A 21,444-nucleotide genomic window follows, 5' to 3' on the forward strand; every position below is an offset into this window, starting at 1 on the left:
TCACAAGTATGTTTAGTAGCTTGATACATTTCCCGGGCTACAGTCTGTGCTTGGACGGCAAAGATCCAGTGCCTCCATTCATTGACCGAAGATGGAGAGGGAGGGCTCAGCAGCGCCTGGAGGCTCTTCAGCAGCTTGCTGTGTAAGTGTTCCATGGTTGGATAATTTAAAATACACATGCAAACAAAAACAACAAAAACCCTTACACACTGAAGTGGAGATGACTGCAATTTGCTCCTACTTATATTTCCCTTGAAATTAAGAGATTGCAGCTGTTGTGGAGTATGTTTGCCCATCTGTTTCTTATAGGGTGGATGTTACACATTCCTTCATCCTTGTGCTATCTGCTCTGCAACGGTTGCCGGCAAAGTGGAGAGAGTTATTTCAATCTCTTATAGACCAGACAAGTTACAAAGACTTCAGTGGCTCATGTGTGTTACTTCAGTGGTAGCTGTTTCCTTTTAGTCCCATGAAGTTGCAGCTGGCTGGATTGCTTTTGCTGCACATTCAAGCGAGTATGGGTCTTTAACTAGGGCACCACATTTTTAGTTCAGGGGTTTCTTATATGAACTTTCTCCTGGCATTGCAATTTACGTTTCTGATTCAGCAAATATTTAAGCAATCATTTATGTGTTTTGCCACACCATGCATCTTTAGGAGTCCTCTTAGAGCTGTATTCAAGACTGCAGGCACCAGCCTAACTAGTTGTTTTCCGATTTTTTTTTTCTTGCCTAGCTAACTTTAGACCATGGACTTTTCATATGGTGTGTTCTCTGATATTGTTGTGAACTGAGTTTTACCATTTGCCAGACAATAATCAAGAATGTTTGAGTGATAACTAAGTATTTCACATGTGTTTCTGTTCAGTTTCAAAAGCATATGCTTTTTGTTTCTACGATAAATTAATAATTTTGGAATTTTTTTTCTTTGTTAATTTCAGCAGTTCAAACTGTCCCCAGCACATGCAAACCTCAGTGGCTTCTTCCATTTTGCCTGTTATTCTGTAACAGGAACTTAATTGACACCTTAGCTGCTTTAAAATTACATTTCAGCAACATGTATTTGCAAAGTATCTTGCAATTAACAAAAGGTGAGAAATACATCCCCTCTTTTTCAACCTGCACTGAGTGACAGTGTTGCTGATACAGAAGATAGAATATTTTCCAGCTGTCTTTGCAGTATTTGTATTGCTTCTGCAAGGTTATCATGAGTAAATGCTCATTTATTTCAGCAAAGTCAGCAAATACAAGTCAAGGACATGGAAGAGGCAGGATCTGAGGCAGGATCTGTGGAATAAAAGGGGCTGTTTCACTGGGTTCCCATTGTGCCTATAACTATATCATAATAGGATGAACAGCTTATGCTAATAAAGTTAGATCATAAAAATAAGTGCCCACCTGTGCTGAGTGAAACAAATCCATCTGGACAAAGGAACACTAATACCTAGAGACCACTACTGGAACAAGCCATCAGCTCAGTTAACTCATTTGAATTACAAACATGACTTTACAGTAATAGGTTAATTAGTGCTGAGCAAGTATCTCATGTTACTGCACCGCATCCCAAACCCTTCCCCTCTATTTTGTTACATGTTATGACGGAAAGTGCTGGGAAGAGATGACTTTAAGCTTACCTTGGCAGTAAACTGTCTGTCACATGAGGTTAAGGCTTATCTCTCTTCAGGCTCTGCTGTAGTTGGTAACCATACAGTTGGCTCCCCAAGTTCCACATCACAGCTCACAGGGCTTACATGAGGTCTTTGAAGGCAGTTGATCTCAGTATGTGGTCCTCTGTTTTCATCGCAGCTGTTGAGCAACATTATGTATTATTAACTTTATCTCTGTAAATATGCCTCTATTTAAAATCGGTCAACAGTAACAAACTCCAGTACACAGAATCCCATACATTTGAAGTCAGGATTCTTACAAGTTGCCAAGAATGGTCTTAGGAAAACATGACCTTCAGCACTGGCCTTATGTGCAACTTAAGGGAAGGATTTACCTTAATAGCATGACATGGACTTTTCTTTAAATAACTTTCTTGGTTTTAACGAGCTTGCAGGTTGAGAAGAGTAAGATTGTAGTATGAAGTAGTTGTGAAATCAAATAGCAGTCCTGATGCATAGCTTTCAACGAACTGAGTTCTACCCATTCTCTCACTGATTGCCTCTGTAGACCTCATGGTTATCCAAAAGTTTACAACAAAGAAATCCAAGATGTTATAGTGAAAAAATTAAACAGTCTACATGCTTTGTGGGGAAAGATGGGGAAAAAATGAAGACAGACTGTTCTTGGAAAAGATGCACTAGTCTCAGCATATTTTTTCCTCCTGTATTGGATAATTGAAATTGAAATTGCTGATTTTAAGTTTTTTCACAGTTGCTCAAAATCTTTTTAGCTACTTTTTGAAAGGTAGCAAATGGTGGTCTTCCACTTTGTTCACTATACTGCTTTCTGCATATTTTGTGTTATGGAAAGTTTTTCACTCTTATGGAAATGAGCTTGCCCCCCACAGTTCAAGTGGACAGTCCTTGGCATGCCAAGCACATAAGGAAGTTTTATTAAAGACAGACAATGACCATCTTTGCCCATGCACTGGAAGGAACATAAATAAAGTGTAAAACTGTCTTGCTATTTCTATAGCAAGTATGAAAAAAGCCAAATATAAGTGCTTGCATAGGTATGGGGATTTTGTAGAATTTGTAATGTGTATGTTTTGATTGTGCAACCAGAGAAGTAGAGATAAAAAATAAGTAATGAAGCATAAGAAAAAAAAAAACAAAACTGATCTGAATGTACTTCTTAAGTGATAGTAAAGAATCCTGTATTCTGACTTTTAGAGGTCAGCCTTCTCTTCAAATACCCCAAATCGTGTATGAAGATCCTGAAGTCAGTGGAAGGAATCGTTACAAATATTTTGCACGGTAAGGAATGACCAGATTTGAAACAGAGTTCAGAAGCTTGCTTTTTTGAAGTTTAAAATGCACCTAAATAAATGCCACAGCCTTTTTAAAAAAAAAAAAAAAAAGCAACCCTGAAAAGATCAAACCATAAATAAGTCAAATAATTAATAAAACATATACAAAATTTTGTGAGCACACTCAAAACTAACTTCTAATTACTGTCTTGTTTTGCAATTCCAATTGGAAGTGTAGCAAGACGTAAGCAGCAACCTCATGAGCATAAGGCTCTCAGGACATTTCTCTACAAGCAGCAAAGAATTCCAATCCCAAACACATTGAAATACCTGTTTCTAAATGTAGACTTCTCTGAAGCATCAAAACTCAGGCTAATAAACTCATCAAGAGTAATTCTGGCACAGTGAATTAACAGTCTTAGAGAAGTTTTACATCTTTATCTTATGTGACAACATACTATGTCTTTAAAAAAAGAGTTCACATGCAGAACTGAATGCTGCCAGGTACAATAGTAGGGTCTGATAGGTCAGCTCTAATAGGGTCCACTCCTGATGGGAGCTTGATGTTAGGTTGACTTATCTATGACATAGACATTTACTCTTTGGAGGAGGACAGGTAAAAGACCTTGAGAAACTGGACTAGGTCACTTGCAAAAAGTCTCATGCACAGCTTTTGTTATTTCAAAGTTTTTAGTTCATCTGGTTACTTTAGAAAAGGAAAATAAAGAATTATATGTTAAGGGGGGAATCAGAAGGAAAGTATTCCTACTCAATTAGTTGTTCTTTATAAATTCCATTCAATCTTGACTGTAAATACAAAGCATATCTCTTTTCTGAAAACTGTATGGTTAAAAACGTATTACAAAACATTGGTTTTCCACCTTTTCCAAATTGCAGACTTGTAAATTTTTCCAGTCGTAATATATTTTAAGTCTCTCAGAGACTAAGCAAAATTGACATGGAACAGCAATATACAAACCATAGGAATTCTTAAGGAGGAATTCTTAGTATGAATACTTTTCCTTTGTGTCCAGTCTTAGCGTAGATCATTGTACAACAAATACAGTAGGCCTACTTCTTAAGTTTCTTCTAATGGACCATTTGCAAGTAGTCTACTGGTGTCCAGGATCTCCATCCTGCTGAAAATCACTGAATTTAGTTTGCCTTATCTGTGACTCCCCACTTCTAGCACAGCACAGACTATTGTAATTGCTCTAATACCATAAGTAGACCAATATCAAAAGCTGAAGGGAAAATCAAGTTTTTAGAATGAGAAAATATATTTTTTTTTCCTTCTTTGTCAAAGGAATAGTACTCCTGCTGTTGAAGTGTTACCTGTGGCTCGTTATCTGTGAAATAATTCTTTAATATTCAGGCGCAACATGCAGGTACAGAACTTGAGTTGTGGAAAATCAATCCACTAATTTCAGTGAAGTTACACTGCAGTTTTTCTAAATTGTAACCATCTTTTGTGCCTCATGGCTGTTGTCTTACCTCTGTGTTCTCTCTTTTCAGACCTCTCATCCCTTCTAATAAGCTACTTCCACCAAACGTTTGTTATGCAATGGAAATGTAAGTACTGACTTATGGAACAACACTGTTGTAATGTGTCACATCTCACCAGAAAATGATTGCTTAACTATTTAGTTGGTGATCAACAGTTTTCATAATGAACAACAGGAAAACTCATTAAGAGGTAGAGTTTGTTCAGTGTTGAGAATTCCTGGAGAAACAGGTGACTGCATGGTTCAGAATTGGCTTGCAGCGGGTAAGTAGTGCTTTCTGGGTAAAAGAGGTGTGTGTCACGTATGTTATGATTACAAGGCCTGAAGCAGAAAGCCAAGAGAAGCTGATACAGATGATTCTCCAATACATCAATATAGTTGCAAATTCTTCTGACATTTTCTTACAATGCCTGTGATAGTTGCAATACTGTTCAATGATATAGAGCATCCAAGATATAGTCTAATGTGATAGCCTGATCCCCGTTTTCAGTGGGAATCAAATTTTAAGGAAACATAAGCACATGCAGTTTGTAGTAGGATCTATAGTTGCATGTGCTTAAGTCGGAACTGAGTTTTGTTCTGGAAATGTTGGAAAAGCAGACACGTAAGTTAAGTGAAACAGTCCTCCTTCATTTTATACTCAACCATTAGTTTTTTGTGCCTATTAAAAGCAATGCCTTATAATGGATACATAGGGAAGATTTGCATGTAAAAATTCAGGAGAGCTGAAGTAGGAAGATTTCTGGATTGCTTTCCTAAGGAGAGAGCTTTCAAAGGACTCAGTGTTGTCTCGGTCTGCTTTTACTAAAGATAATGGAGTTAACATCAATGAGAGCAATGATAAGATAAAACAGCACAACTGAATATCTTACCTTTAACTTAGTGCAACATTTCTGATTTGTTTTCTTCTTTTAAATGAATGTGACAAATGTTCTTCCATATTGCATTTCTTTTTAGGACAGAGCCCTTTATCCTTTCAGCTACAAGAGACAGCAAGATCTTTGGTCCCAAGTTACGAACTTTGGGCACACAGACAGATTACAGGGATGGTGAAGCCCAAACGGATCCCTATTCCCCTGAATATGTAGTTCCCAGTGGCTCAGTCCCTGAACTTCTGACACTTGCTACTCTCACTTGGGGTGAGTTGTGAAATCAAGATAAATTATAACAATTGCATGCCCGCTGTAGCAGGATGTGCTCTTTTATTCAGTGTCAGGTTTCAAGTCTATTGCTGGCTTTGGTAGACCATTGCTGTCTTCCTTTAGGGCAGATTATTTTAGCTATTTTTAAAATATGTGTGATATTTACCTGCTTAATAGTGCTATTCTGAGGCATTTCATAAAGAGTTTTGAGATCACTCAAAATTAAAAGATTGTATGTTTTACTAATAGCAGTTTTTCATTTATCTGATGTTCCTCAGCTGTTCTGAGTTCGACATCAGAAAGAAAACAGTAAGAACGCTGCTGCCCCAGAACACAGCCTGTGATCCTCATGTCCCAGGGTTCCACCTGCAATAGTGATGGGTACTGGACATGCCAAAGAAAGTGTCCATTCTCAGAAAATGTCCTCCTTTCCAGCCTGCTGTAGAGGAATGAAGAGCTAGTGTTAATGTCAGCTAAGCTATAGTAACTGTAGGTCCAACCTTCACTCATTTTGTAGAATTTCACCAGCCTTAGAAGTATTTACTTCTGATTATTGACCGTTCTGCATTGGTATAACATATGAGCATGTGCCCATGAAGCCCTCTAAAAGCTTAGTGTACTGGTGGATTCACAATTCTTCTAAAGAGCTACTACTTCTTGTCCTTGTAAGGTCGGGGGCTACCAGCAGGACTAGCCGAGGTGGAGATGATTGAACGTGCCCGGGAAAAACGTGCGTGGGAAGCAACTCTTCCAGCCATGGACAATGCCTCACAAATTGCGAAGAGGAGGAAAATGATGGATGATATGGAGAGGAAGGAGTGGGCCTTTAGAGAACAGGAAATAGAAAAGTAGGAGTCCAGCTATACACTATTTATTTTCGTTATCACCCCAACAGAGAATAAACAAGAAGGTTTAGGGGATTGGTCAGAGGGTACACACCTGTGATTTCTGTGAAAATCCCCTGATTTTCCCAAGGAATATTTTTGATAAATTCAATATTAGAGACTGCTACCACAACAGTTTTTCACTTTTCAAAATGAAAGATTAAATATGAAATATGCAGTATGAACTGTCTGTAAAGTAGTGGTATGTGGGATTTGATGATGACAGCATTGCACAGAACACTGCAAAATGCTTTAAATCATACCTGGCCTTTCTTTTCCTTGCAGGTTGCAGGAGATTCGACTGAGAGTCTTAAAGAAGCTGCTGCAGAGGCTACAGGAGAAACAGAATGAGCTAGATGCCAAACGCTTGGATGACCACTGGCAAAATCATCAGAAGGCTAAAAAAGAGAAAATGAAAAAGATTCAGCATGACTTTGTACGGAGTAAGTTTGAAAACCAGGGAGAGGGCAATACAAGACAGTTTTCAAACAAGCCCTTTCTATCTGTAGAAGACAGAAAGTTGCAGTCTTTATTGAAGATGAAACAGTTCGCAGCCACAATATAGATATGCATGGCCAGCATTTGTTCTGTCAAACAGCTTATATTTTGTATTACCCAGCAAGAACCTTTGTGAATTTCTGAAGATGAGGCTTTTAAGAATTATTTGTATGAAGAAACTTCTTAAATATGTGTTTCCTTTGTAGTGCTTAGGAAACTGATAGCTAAGAGGAAGAATGTGATGGGGAAACTGGAGAGACGAGATATCATCAAAGAGTATACTGACTTTGCATCGCAAACATATGCTCCTTTATCTAGGATTGGTTATTTCCCAGACAACCATTCTGAACGCTTTGTTGTAAAAAACTTCTATCTTAACACCTTTGCAGGTAAGGCATTTCGGAAGATTTAGTTTTTATGACTTATTTATTAAAAATGTTAACAGAACTGAAATTTTTCTCCATCGCTTCATTAGTTAGTCATTCTTTGTGTCTCTTAGGACTGTGTGAACTGGAAGCAGCTCTCCCACATTCTGTCACCCAGGCTGAGATTAAAGCTCCAAAGCCTAAGTACACTACTACTAAGACTGGATTTATTAAAAGATCAGCAAGACTAGAGGTGGAGCTGGCACAGGTTCACCAGGTATGGAGCTGTATCCAGCAGCAGAATGTCAGTTCCTCTCAGGTTTGAACTGTTCAGAGATGCTTTGGGGAAGATACACATGTAAGCTTTCTTCCAATTTGCTGTGCTAAATTCATATTTTCTGTAAGACAACTTGAAGGACAACACATCAGACTATCAGACTGTTGCAGGCATGAACAGCACTGCTCTGGAACACAGTCTGTCAGTACTCTGTCTCCCAAACATCTGTGCTTCTGTCCAGCCTTATAGAAAACAAGTATAGCTGTTTCTGTATCACTACAGATCAAGTATCTTGACTAGAACATACTACGTCACTTAGAAATTGTCTCCTGCCATTAGCTCATTCCCTTTTCTCCCATGCACGTGTGGTAGGCCTGCTTGTTGCACCGTCAAACTACTAATAAATAAGGAAATCAAATCTGGATTCATATTCAAAAACTCTTTACATTTTTAAAACATACATTCTAAGTACCTATTGTAAAAACACCTGCAGCAAAGAATTATTAAAATGACCCCACTCATGAAATTGGATCAGAATAGGGGCTGCATATCACTGTTGTTCCCTAACAACAGTATCTGATTTGCAAACATGACCATAATGTTTTGCATATCTTAATTTTTCACAACTGTTCATGCAGATGAGGTGCCCATATATGCAATTAACCACTGAGGAAAGAAGTGCCTCATTTGCATCTACAATCACAATATTTGTAAATTGCATGTATTTTTAAGTGTGCTCTTTATGATCCTGTTGAGGGTTACCTTTCTTTAAAATCAAGCCTATTCTTGCTCGATGATGCATCTCTGAAAAATACTAATTTCATTTGTAAAGCTGGGCAACTTTCACTTACACTTTCTTTAGTAAAGAAGTATTTCATAATTGGAAATTATGTGTATAGCTTTCTTGTTTTAGTGTAATTTAATAATACTCGATACAGACAGTGACTTTCTGCTAATGAATGTTAGATTTAAATCTTTTTCTGAAAACACAATATTATTTCAAATTTAAATTCCACTGGGTCTTGTAAAAGATGAAGCATTGCATCTGATTATTTTTCAGAAGGGAACTTTTCAAGGAAAATATTGAGTGCTACAGGAAGTGTTCAAGAACTAAGGATGTTGGTTCACTAAAGATTTAGAGAAGATGACACAGCACTATTGAAGCGCTTTGAGTTTGGGTGCTTTTCATGTAAAATCAAAGTAGTGACTATATATAGTCATGATCATGACACTTGTGGCAGCTCTCATAGGCAGCAGGATGTTAGCCTGTGCTTTCAGGGCTGAAATCCAATTACAACAATTGTATTTTGTTTGTCCAAAATACTTTTCATGGTTTGAAAGACCACAGTGGAGTGTCTAAACTGTAGTTACTGATAAGAAGTGTGCCCTAATGCTGGCTGTTTATGTAATAATGTCTCCTCAAAGAAAAATTGATAGCCAAAGAGAATGGAATGCTGAACAAAAGCAGACAATACTGGCTATTTTCTTCTGTAATCAATCATTTGGTTGGTATAAATCATACCTTGATTTATACCATCTGAGGGACTAGTATAACAAATACTCATTTCACCTCCACAAAAAGGCAAAACGTATGTTCTTTTAAAATTGCAAAACATTTCCTTTGCAGATAAAGATAATAAATCCACTGTGCAACATTTAACTACTAATTTTAGATATACAGAAGTAGTCACCAAACTGGTCAATTCAGAGATGCAGAAGGTAGTGACACTGCTGAAGACCCAAACTGCCTCAGCCATTGTTAGATTTAAACAGATTTTCTGCTCAGAGCAACAAGAAAAGAAACAGTTTTATCATAACAGTCAGCTTACAGGTCTGCAAGTATTACTGCCCTAGTTAGCTCTTAAGCTCTGTGGTTACGCTGCTGATTGCTTCTCTGGGCAGAGTCTTTTTCTTCTCAAGTTTGGCAGCTGTAGCACGTTCTGGCTTAGCTGAGCCTCTCTGACAGGTCCACCTCGTTAGCTACAGGTGCTGTCAAGAAGCGAGCAGTAAAGGCTGCAGAGTACTTGACTTAACAGAATTTACCACTTGAGAGGACAGCTGCCTGACCACTTGGCATAAGCAGTCCCAATCCTGCCAACAGCCTCCTCTGGCACAAACAGCATGAAAGAGGTTTAAAGCAGGCAATTAGAGATCATCTGAGAAGGGCTGTGTTGCTTTGCATTATTTCTGTAGCTTAGCAGCTAGACCAGTTATCTCTTCAAAAGCCTCTTTTGAGTACTGTCCTAGCACTCAATCTAGACATTTTCTCCCATAATGCTGGAAATGAAGCAGAACTCTAGAAAGTTCAGAGTGCACAGTCATCTGGCTTTGGAATGAGTTTCTTTTATTTTCCCTGGTTAATCTGTAGAAGAAGGTAGCAAACAGAGGAGGAATGCTAGACCTTAGCATCAGAAGAAATCATTTTAATACAGGAAATTTCCAAGGCATGCTTCTCTGGCAAAATGAGTGGCAAGATGGCCTAGTCCTCCTCATTGTTTACCTCTTGGTTTACCATACTGAGAGTTTCCCTGAGATTAGAGGCTGTAAAAAGGGACAAGAGATGATCCAGAGAACTACAAAAAGGATGTGTCCTCTTGAGAATAATAGCTTCTTCCAGACATGAAACTAATCAAAAAAGAAGTGATTTTAGAGGAGTATCCTGAATCCTTTTGCAGGAGTATTATGTATGCTCAGTATTCTTTGAATACTTCTCTAAAACAAGAGAACATGGCAGAAACAGGGGTGACTTATGATTTACAGTAAAAACAATGAGCTGTATCTTAAGCCAGATCTTTAAAAGGACAAGGAAAGCCAGTTCTTAGCCAGCACAGATTATAGTGATTAAAGCAGTATAAGTGAGCCATTATATAGACAGCCTTAAGTGAAAATCCAAGGCATTAATTTAGTTCAAGAAAGAGATAGCGTACTGATACAGCAAATTACTAGGAAAGAAAAGCAGCTAGGGAACTGAATACATCAAGGAACAGAGGAGCGACTAGAAGAAATCCCAGTGCAGAACAATACATGAGTTCAAGCCAACTCTGTGATGCTCTGGTGACTCAAGGTGGGGATGAAGTGTCAGGTGGTTTCAAAGTGCTGGATCCAAATGATGTCAGAACAAATAATCTCTCACCTCAGCATTAAGTGCAACTCTCATCACGTCTATGTTCTTCATCCTGTTGCTGGAAGGAGGCAGAGAAATAGGAGGGCCAAGAATATCTCTGAAGAAAATCTGTGCCAGCTTCAAAGAGCAGGAAAACCTGTTCAAGCAGTTACTTCATCAAGAACAGATCTCCAGCACAGTTTTAGTTGGCTCATGCTCAGACAAGCTCTAGGAGCTATTATGTCAGTCTCGATCAGCCAAGATGCAGCAGCCATGCTGCATTGCAAAGTAGGTACTCACTCTGTCCTTGGTGATCTCACCTTCCTCATTCACGGGCAAAAAGGAAGGAAGAGACACGTGTCCATATACTGTGTGCTATACATGAAAATATACACACTGTCCTGTGAAAAAGAAGATTAAAGAGAAGATAATGAAGAAATCTAAGGAATTATTTATGTGAACAGAGAGTTGTTTCTCAAGCCACTATCCTGTCAAGAGTTCTGCTTCCATCAGAAGCCAGCAGAAAAGCTAAAATGTATGGCCAAAAGCAGGGGTGCCATTTCCTGTTCACTGCTTTCACCAGGAAAATGAAAATAAGTTGGAAGATTTAGCTGGTCCTTCACTGTCCAATCCTATCAGATTATACCATGACTCTGAACCTACTACCTGAAAAAAAACAACATAGTCTGCCCTCAGAAAAATCAACGCATGATATGTAGGCAGTGCCATTTGAAGTGTGTTGTTCAGAAATTTAGCATCTTCTTTTTTAAGTTTTAAGAAAGTATTGTACAGCAGTTCTTCGGTTCTGGTCTCTCTGTTTGGAAAATGGTAATTTAAGTTACGTAGAAACAGTTACTGTAAAAAACATACTTTTGTTTTGTACGTTGAAGTTGTAAAATAACTTAAAACATCAGATTAGTGAAAGCAAATGGTAACCAGTTTTTAATTTATAAAGATAACAAAGCAGGCACAAGCTTGTGCTGACACGAATACTTACAACCACTTTTGGGAACTACAGTATTTCTCAAATCTGCTTTTATAAGAATTCCCTCTTGTCAGAAACGCTCATATATTTTTCTGCCTTTAAAAGTTGTAATTCTGGTTGCGTTTTGTTATTCTGGTTAACAAGAAGTATTTTTAGAGGATAAGGTATTAGAAAAATTCTTATGAATGCAACATTGTATTAATAAACATAGGAGCCACTGTTTTGAAAATAATCACAATTACAAGTGCTTTTTTCTCTTACTTTTCCCCTGTCATGCAAAACACCTTATAAATCATAGCAAGCAGTACTATAATCTTCATACCAGAGAGCCGTAAGGTCATTAAATACAAGAAACAGTTTAGAAAGTCTCGTAACATTTTTCAGCTATAATCATTCCACGTGGCTTATAAGCAGTTTATAGGCTTTGATTCTTGCATTATTAACATGGTCCATTTCAGAAGTCTTCAGTAATAAAGCATTTTACACCCTCCACCTAGAAATCTCTGTCCTTTTCTGGAGCCATTAATAATCCTAGCTGTAAAGTTCAGCTCCAATATACAAGAAGAGTTTTATACAATGACTACTGTAGTTTCAAAATTTCATTAATTTTGCAATTAAATTCAGTGCGAGTGCCATCAATTTTCCGTTACTGGAGAGAGAAATTCAACATGAGATTTTTTTCCTTACACTTTTCTCCAGTTTTCCTCCCCAATGAAATACTGTAGTTGAACATATATTTCTAGCATGCCTTCTCTGTTAAAAATAAAGAAAAAAAAAAGAGAAAATAAACTATTCCCTGCTGGAATACATTTGTCCTTTCAGTAATAAGGACTACAGATCCAACCGATGCAGTAGTAGGATTACATTTTTGAAGGAAGTTTAGATGCATGTACTCTCTTCCCTTTTTTCTTGCAAGCTGCAGTGAAATGTCCTACAGCAGCCAGGTGCTGCAATGCAGCTGGAAGAGATTATTTGATTATCTTGCTCTAAGCAGCTTGCAGCGGGCAGCTGGCAGGACTTTGGCTCTATAAGCACTTTGAAAATGTCTTAAAGTGGCCAAAGCCTAGGTGGCAATTTCAACTCCTTTGGCTGACAAGTTTTGTCATCTGACACCAAACAGCTGCAAGCAGGGTAAAATCTGCCTTTAATAGACTTGTGGATTTTCCCAGTAGAAGGAAGTTCTCAGGCCAGTTAGTCTCCCTTTCTCCCTCAGTCCACTTACGCAGTTGCTCTGGATGCCACGGGGCAGAGAAGAGTTTCGAAACATGTTCTGCAAGGAAGGGGTCCTGGATCATTTAGTTCAACCCTGTGCTGTAACAGTATATCATACAAAAATACCTCACTGAGGAAGGACCACAGAACCTTGACTCCCTTCGTAAAATCTCCTGACTCCACAACACTTTCAACCCACAAAAACAATCGTTACACCAACAGTTAAAGGCAAAAAGTTATAACCACTCTGTATTGATATGCAAACTGCAATTACACTGTGTTATTTCTACCTATTTTTCACATTTTGAAAGAATCTTACCTCTATCATAGGAAAATGATTAATGTTTTTATTGTTATATAAGGCAAGGACACCACTAACTCTGCTTGCAGGTGGGTCAGTGTTTAAGCGGTTCAATGAGAGTCCCATTTTAAAATGAAAAAAAACCAACAATCTGCTTTTAAAAATGTATTATTTTAGTTTGTACTAAATGAACAAGTAATGATCAAGTTTGTAGAACTTCTGGATTAATTTTAGGTGACTTGCCCTATGCAATTGTTCAGTTTTTCAACTGATATGCAAATGAGAAAATTGAAGGCATAAGCCTGCAAAATGCACATTACTTTCAACCCTCTAGAGTCAGTGTGATCAGGAGCAGTCGGCATCTGCAAGAGTGGCCTTGATGTCTTGTTCTATCTGGCCCAGTTCTGATTAAATTGTATGACTCTTGCAGGCACTATTGGAGAAGAAGAATAAAGTCAAAGAGCCAAAGAAGCCCCCTCGTTTCCTTGAAAAAATAGAAAAGCCTGTTCCTCGCCCCCCCACTCCAATTCTGGAAAAACCATCAGTTGTAAGTGAAATGATTGGAAATGATTCTAGCATTTTTTTTTTCTTCCTGTTGATCCTTGATTGTTCCTTACCGAGTTGTTAAAGGAATGTCCAGAAAAGGAAAAAAGTTAGTTTTATCTCTTTGTGTATCTGTATTTGTCGTAGAAATAGCCAGCCACCTTAAGACTCTCTTATTTGTGTATTCTTTAAGGATACTAATAACCAAAGAAATGAAAGTCTCTTTCATTATCTGTTGGCCAAATCCTTAAGTTAGCTTTATTTATAAAGAAATAAATTAGTAGACATGTTGTTCCCTTGTTCTTAGAGAACAAAAAGGCAGAATCATATACCTCTGCAAACATGGATTTATTCAGTGCCTTCCATCCTTCTGATCTGACAACACTATCATAATCCAGTGCGCAATTAAGTTTAGTCCCATTGAAGTCAGTGAGACTTTGGGTGCTTAGCACTGCACACGCACTTCATTAATTTGCTGGAGTGAAGCTCTAATCATTATGTAGGACTCAGTCTTTGATGAGCATGATCCATTTAATTGACAGTTCACAGAAAATGATTCTTTTGCAGAGATCAGAACAGCAGTAAATGGATGTTGTGATATGTTGTAGGAAAAAAAACAATTTTTAGAGGAGCTGCAACTTTTCCTTTCTTGAAATAGTGTGCTTAAGAGGTGTTTGCCCCAGTGGATTTCTTTGTCTGCTTATTAACACCATTTTCATGATGCAGTAAGAATCAGACACAATTGCTATTTAAACTTGTGAATTTAAGAGTCATACAACCATGAAAGCAAGAGAGGGAAAGTCTTATTAGACCATCCATGCCATCCTTGTGCAGTATGATTGTCTTACGTTTTATACACTCCATTTTAAGATGACTGAAACAACATCTCCTCAGGAAGAGCTTTTTACTAACACTAAAAAGCAGTTTTACTAACTCCTAAGTATTAGGTACTGTAATGCAGTGGCAGATTACACTATTTAGATAAAGCTGTTTGGCAGATTGCTACAATGAAAAAAAAACAGAAGGATTTATCCCCCCGCTTATAGTCATTTTGAGGCTATTTACAGACCACAGTTTGTGTGTTTTTTTTTTTTTGAAAGAGTTCCAACACAACAGAATTCCACCTAAGTTAAATCTGTCAATGTTTGGTTTATTTTCAAATATCTTTGTAAGTGAATACATAAAAGAGAGTATCTCTGCAGTGAGGCTCCATCTGTAAAATCAGGGGAACTTCAGCCACTGAAGAGCATCTCTGTAACATCTCCCACCTTGCAGAATCCAAGTAAGGTTTCTCCTACCAGCTGGCTGTGAGAAGCACTAATAGCAAGGCTTTTCTCTGTCATTAGTGCATCTCTTCCTGCCTTTTATGAATACTAGTGCCAACTGCTAACTTCACCAGCTTCTTCCTGCTGGAATTGAGGACCTCAAAAGGAAAGCATGCCAGAGTGACAGGCTGGTGACATGGACCACAAGGAATATGAAAGAAAGTAGAGAGAACAGAGGCACTACTGCAGGCCTCCTCAACACTTCTTCCCCAGTCATTTTTCATAGAATCATAGAATCATTCAGGTTGGAAAAGACCTCTAATATCACCTAGTCCAACCTTTAACCTAGTACTGACAAATCCACCACTAAACCATGCTACTAAGTTCATTCTAGATCTACACAATTTTTGAAGACCTCCAGGGATGTTGACTCAACCACTTCCCTGGGCAGCCTATTCCAATGCCACACAACCCTTTCGGTAAAGAAATTTCTCCTGTCATCCTACCTAAACCTCCCCTGGTGCAACTTGAAGCCATTTCCCCTTGTCTTATCACTTGATACTTGGGAGAAGAGCCTGATCCCTACCTTGTTACAACTTCTTTTAAGGTAATTGTAAATTACAGTAAGGTCTCTCCTGAGCCTTCTTTTCTCCACGCTAAACAAACAACCCCACCTCCCTTAGCCGCTCCTCATAAGACTTGTTCTCTAGACCCTTCACCAGCTTTGTTGCCCTTCTCCGGATACATTCCAGCACCTTGATGTCCTTCTTGTAACGAGGTGCCCAAAACTGAACACATTATTCAGGGCATGTCCTCACCAAAGCCAAATACAGAGGGACAGTCACTGCCCTAGACCTGCTGGCCACGCTATTTTTGATACAAGCCAGGATGCTGTTGGCCTTCTTGACCACCTGAGCACACTGCTGGCTCATGTTCAGCTGGCTATCAACCAACACCCCCAGGTCCCTTTCTGCCGGGCACCTTTCCAGCCACTCTTCCCCCAGCCTGTAGCGCTGCTTGGGGTTGTTGTGCCTCAAGTGCAGGACCTGGCACTTGGCCTTCGTGATCCTCATACAGTTGGCCTCAGCCCATGGATCCAGCCTATGAATACCCCTCTGCAGAGCCCTCCTCCATCATTTACATCACTGTACAATACAATGTACAGAAGATTGCACCCCACAAAAATTTAGACTAAATCTTGAAGTAGTTTGCCTTACCTGTCCAGTATATGTGCCAGTCTCCATGTCCAGAATTCTGTCCTGAAGGGGTTGTGGTCCTTACTTACCTCTGCTGCCAGGTGACATGGTATAGTTTAGCTTTCTAACTGGACTTCATCCCTTCTTTCCAGAGGAAAAAAAACACACTCTATCATAAGGCAGTCCTTTGGCTCGTTCTGCTTTGCTCCTCTTGGGTAGTGTTATGGAAAGGCAGGAATGCTTCCTTATGCTTTTGGAATACTTAATCTGCAACACCTAAGAAAAAGCAGAAAAAATCAAGCCTACACCATTTCTCTCATCCCACACTCTTCCTGGCACTTCTAAAATAGCACATTTCAATTCAGACCTTACATGCTTTTTATTAAAAAAACAACAACAACAACCTCCTTTCATTTTTTAGAATTTTTTTGTCTTTCCCAGGCAGCTGATGGACTTTCCTCTCCTGCTACTGTCAACTCAGCAAAACCCCCTCAGCAAGAAAAAATGCCAGTTGTTCCTCTATTTAAAATAAGCCCTTTTTTGATTGTTTTTCTTCTCATGTGGTCATGTTCTCTTTCTCACTACACTAAATCATTCTTCCAAGTTGGTATCAGTTACACAATGCTAGGCCAGTAAAATTCTCAAAGAGACAAATTGCAATATAATGTAATTTATTTTACTTCTAAACTATCACTTTCTGAGTCTTAAATTTACTGAGTTACTCTGATAAAGGTCACCACTGGCATAAATATCAGATGAAAAATTGTATATGTTGCCTTTTAATCCCTTTTTTTATGGTTAACAGCTCTCTTGCACCTCCTTAAATAATTCTTCTATCGTCTCAGTGTCTTGACCTGTAAATTCATGTAGTTGATGCTCATTTTGCCAACTCGGTCAAGCGACAAGTAGTACTTTTAATGCATACAGTCATTTTCTCCATCAATATCTCTTTACTGTTAGGTACTCCTCTAGTACCTTCTAAAATCTCGGATAGATTACATAGACTTACTTCCCCACCTTTTACAAAACATGGAAGTGTGTATTATTCTGACTTACCTTCTTTTCCCTAGAAATTAGAAGGATAGCGTTCAGAAACAATTGAGAAATTGGATACAAATTTGACTTTTTGATATTTAGGTGGGTGATTCATAGAACACTCAATCTCCAAAAGAATAATTAATTATTGTGTGGTTATTTGTTTTGTTTTGACAGAAGGAAGAGGAAATAGAACTGGCAGTGATCTGTCTGCAGAAGTTGCTCCGAGGAAGGGCTATTCAGAACTTGGTATTTTGTGTCTCTTTGTTGATGTCTGTCTTCAGAATGGTGGTGGGAATGATTGAAGGTGTGTTTGCAGTCTTTATTCCCCAGAACTAATCAAGGGTAATGAGGCTTATGCAGCATATCCTCCTGTATGTCCTCTGAAGTCGTTCAAGGCTGAAATCATTGCTCTCTAGCCCAAATTTGTTACAGGTCCTACACATTTGTGAGCATCTCCCTGTTCCTGCCATCCCCTACACTCAGATGTTTCATTAGATGCTTCATAGTAGAATTAATCAAATAGCAAATTCTAGACTAGATCTGGACTGTAAGTACATTTTGCCTTAATTATGCTTTATGCTTATTAATTAAGATCCCAGACATATAAAACTTCTCACATGCCAGCAGGACAGCTTGTATTTCACTCCATCTTCACAGTTACCTGTGATGGTGAGCTGATCATTCTTGGGTGTGGAGCAGTTGACACATACCACCATGATTTCCAGCAAGTGCAGGACGCATTGTTCTGCTTCCAGCAGAGTAGAATTGTGCCTAGGTAAAAATTAACTGAGTAGCCATGCCTCTTGGGTTTTCTTGGGGGGGGTTTACATTAAGCAAGCCTGTCACTTTTGATCAGACCAGTCCAGAGGGTTGGGTTTTCAAGCCTGCTGCTTCTTTCTGGCTCATTGATATTCTCTCTTGCACTAATTGTTTAATGTCTGTGAAGTGTTCCCATGTGGGACCCTGACCTGAGCTTTAGTAAACAATGCAATACCGTGAAAGTGGCTTGAGGTGGAGTTTAAGCTTCCCAAGACTTCTCCAGTTCTGCAGTGATCTGTGAGAAGGATGCTCGAGTCCATTACAAAGCTGTTGACTTCCACAAGGTTTTTGAGAGTCATGAAATGTCCCATAATTTTTAGGAATCTCCTAAAAAAAAACCTGTAATAGGGACAACAGCAGTTTAAACAACCTCCCCATCAACTTACTGCTTTGAACTGTTGCTGGACTCCCTCAGAACGAAGGTCGGAGACCATTAGATGTTGAAACAGGGGTTGTCTAACTTAAGTCTGAGGAAAAGGGGCAGTGCTCACACTGGGAAGGTTTGTCACTGAGGTTGGTATAACAGGATATCCAAAAGAATATTGCCCTGTTCTCTTGACATTGGTTTTGCTGTTCTGCATCCCAGCAGTCTGAGTTCTGGGTGAGTCCAAACAGAACAACAACAACAACAACAATCTTTTGTGATATTGTAGCAGGGCATCATCTATACCCCACGGCAGAAAGTCACAACTTTCATCTTCCATGCAGCAAGGCTTAGGCAAGCTTTACCTCACAGCTGTAGTGTAGGTTTTGGGAACAGGTGGCCCTGCAGCCTGGAGGCTGAGAGGCCACCCCATGGCTCTCTGCAACTCCCTGAGGAGGGGAAGCACAGAGGAGGTGCCGGCCTCTGCTCCTGTCACTGATGATGGGATGCATGGGAAGGGCACGACGCTGCACCAGGGAGGGTCAGACTGGACATTAGGGAAAATTTCTTTCCCGTGAGGGTGGTCAAACACTGGAGCAGGCTTCCGGGAGAGGTGGTTGATGCCCCATGGCTGTCAGTGTTCAAGAGGCATTTGGACAATGCCCTCAGCACTATGCTTTAACTTTTGGTTAGCCCTGAAATGGACTTAACTTTGTAGGTCCCTCCCACTGAGCAATTCTGTTGTATTCCTGGAGAAAAAGGGTGTGCTCTGCTGGCAAAACATGTTGAATATATTCTCCATTTAACATGCCCGGTTGCTTAACTTTATTTAAAAGATGTTTGAAGAGAAGGAGAAGCGGATGGAACTGATCCAAGAGCTGCGCACCACTCACGCACTCCAGGAAGATGGACAGCTGCTTCGGAAAGCAGAGGAGCAAATGACACGGGCCTTACAGCAACAGCGTGACTTGCAAATGCAGGAGGTTGGCATATAAACTGGGGAGGCTGATTCCCCACACTCCTCTAATGGGGTGCTCTTTGCTTGCAGCAGCACCAGTGCTCTAACATTTAATTCCTTTATGTTTTCTGTTATCCACAGTACAGAAAGCACTCCAAGTAACTCAAATACTTTGTTTGCACAGACCAAACATTGAACACCCGAGGGGCTAAAAATGTTTCTGAGATTCCCCAGAGCCTGCAGAGCAGCTCTGAGCAGATTGAGGCACCCTGACCACAGCTGCTGCCCAGGCTGTACTTGTTTATTTATATTTACAGGGCTCTGAACAAACTGCACTGTTAGATGAACCTCAGTTTACCCACATTTCAGTCCGTTTGTTGCTGTGACCTGGCATCACAGTACATGCTTGTCACTTGCACCTGTCAGATGTTTTACTGAATGTGTGTTTCTGCTGTGTCATTTCCCTGTTCTTTTTCTACCTTGGCACCCCTTCAAGCTCTTCCTCAGGCATAAAGCATCACAGAAGAAACCAATGTTGATTTAGTTTGTAAGTCTGGTAGGGACTGAGACTTCTAGACCTTAGCAGTGCTGCTGTAATGGTGTACTTGCCACTATTCTGGAAGGCAGGGAAATTCTGGGCCCCATCCTCTACCAAGAATCTTGTGAGAGTCGGCGACACGAATTCTTATCCTATTTCCTTGGAGGGCAACAGATTTCCAGAGCAAAATGAATCAAATGACAGGTGCTGGTCTGGAATGCATCATAAAGAAATTTTGTTAAGACTTGAATGCATCTCAGATATACAGTATCTCCCACGTTTCTGCAGGTTTACGTATTGTTTTTACCACTCTTACGGTGTTTCACTGACCACCTGTGAGGCAATTCTGCAGGCTGTTATGTTATGATAACAGCATCTACTAGCCACTGGCCTGGCAGAGATGATGTCAAATTACTGCTTCCTGCTGGGTGGACAGCAAAAAAATTTCTCCATAGATCTCGGTAAAAATGGAGTGGGGTGACTGTGTTTTGCTGTTTATCATTTCTAGATGTTCCCTCATACATAGGGAGCCCAAGTGTAGAATGCAAGAATACAGCATTAATCTGCTGAGAATATAAGAAAAAAAAATTAAATCCTTAGGCATTAGGAACTGGAAATTGCTCCCTCTCTTCTGGAAACACAGGTAGGAGTGAAGGAGAGAGCAGTTCAGACATCATAACACCATTCACAGAGAAGGGGAGAGAGCAAATGGTAAAAGATGCTGACCTCTGATCTCAGAATTTCCTTCTGGGAGAGCCACTATCCCCCTCTGCTGGTATCTACCTCCTCTGCTCTCGCTTTTTTTTTTCTTTTTTTTTAAAGAAAGAAACAAACAACAACAATAACAAAAACATCAAAAAACAGTCTGAAGGCACACAATCCAAGGCTCAAATCTAAATATTTTGAACTTTAAGACTCTGGAATGAATGTGCAGCAGTTTTCTATGTGTGTGCCTATTTTAGAGTCACTGATGTTTCACAATTCTTTAGTTCTTGTTGGTCACAGGTTTTTCAGTTTTTTGACATTACTAATATAAAAAGGGGCATTTTTCAAGAAATATTTTCTGTGTAAGGAAGACTAAAATTCTAGATAGAATAGGCAAAGATGAATGTTGCTAAGCTGAAGTATAGCAAAATCATAAGACAGGATTGTTCCTGGGTTGTTTTCCTCCATTTCACACAGGTTTTAGATACAGCACTTTAATCAATAAAGAGAAAGAAGCAGGTTAGTTCCTTGGTATCTCCTTGTGAGGGGATGCAGCGACTGCATTGCTGTCCTCCATCATAAACACCCATGGGCTAAGCACTGTCACTTCTAGGTGCACGCAACACTGACGGTCCCACTTCTTTTTGAAACATTGATTGAGCAAATGGCACAACAGTATAAGAAAGCTGATTTATTTCTATTTGTCAGGGATATTTCACCTCTGTTTTTCACCTCTTGCTTTGAGTTCTATGCTCAAGTCTGGTCTCTTATTGCCCTTTTATTCCAACAGAGGCACAGCATCCCAGCCAGCTCCAGAGATAATGAACGTA

At 39.4% G+C, this 21,444-nt stretch overlaps 1 protein-coding gene and 1 long non-coding RNA gene across 6 annotated transcripts in view; one reads left to right on the forward strand and one right to left on the reverse strand.

Moving 5' to 3' along the window:
- LOC106037428 (uncharacterized) lies at window positions 1–12,345 on the reverse strand. Its single transcript, XR_007158114.2, has 4 exons — window positions 10,721–12,345; window positions 6,711–6,845; window positions 1,634–1,805; window positions 1–138 (listed from the first exon to the last, which is right to left on the reverse strand). It is a non-coding gene; the product is annotated as an uncharacterized lncRNA (long non-coding RNA).
- The window catches only part of CFAP91 (cilia and flagella associated protein 91), a 34,254-nt gene continuing 12,817 nt past the window's right edge, over window positions 8–21,444 (forward strand). For all 5 annotated transcript variants that reach the window (XM_067004014.1, XM_067004017.1, XM_067004021.1 and 2 more), the window contains exons 1-11: window positions 8–142; window positions 2,840–2,923; window positions 4,432–4,488; window positions 5,379–5,560; window positions 6,234–6,411; window positions 6,733–6,890; window positions 7,152–7,334; window positions 7,445–7,587; window positions 13,619–13,735; window positions 17,405–17,476; window positions 19,250–19,396. In XM_067004014.1, coding sequence (XP_066860115.1) covers window positions 9–142; window positions 2,840–2,923; window positions 4,432–4,488; window positions 5,379–5,560; window positions 6,234–6,411; window positions 6,733–6,890; window positions 7,152–7,334; window positions 7,445–7,587; window positions 13,619–13,735; window positions 17,405–17,476; window positions 19,250–19,396 — 1,455 coding nt within the window. In that variant the 5' untranslated portion in view covers window position 8. The remainder of the gene's footprint in view (window positions 143–2,839; window positions 2,924–4,431; window positions 4,489–5,378; window positions 5,561–6,233; window positions 6,412–6,732; window positions 6,891–7,151; window positions 7,335–7,444; window positions 7,588–13,618; window positions 13,736–17,404; window positions 17,477–19,249; window positions 19,397–21,444) is intronic.

Source organism: Anser cygnoides, chromosome 1, assembly GCF_040182565.1.
Source record: "Anser cygnoides isolate HZ-2024a breed goose chromosome 1, Taihu_goose_T2T_genome, whole genome shotgun sequence".
NCBI lineage: Eukaryota > Metazoa > Chordata > Aves > Anseriformes > Anatidae > Anser > Anser cygnoides.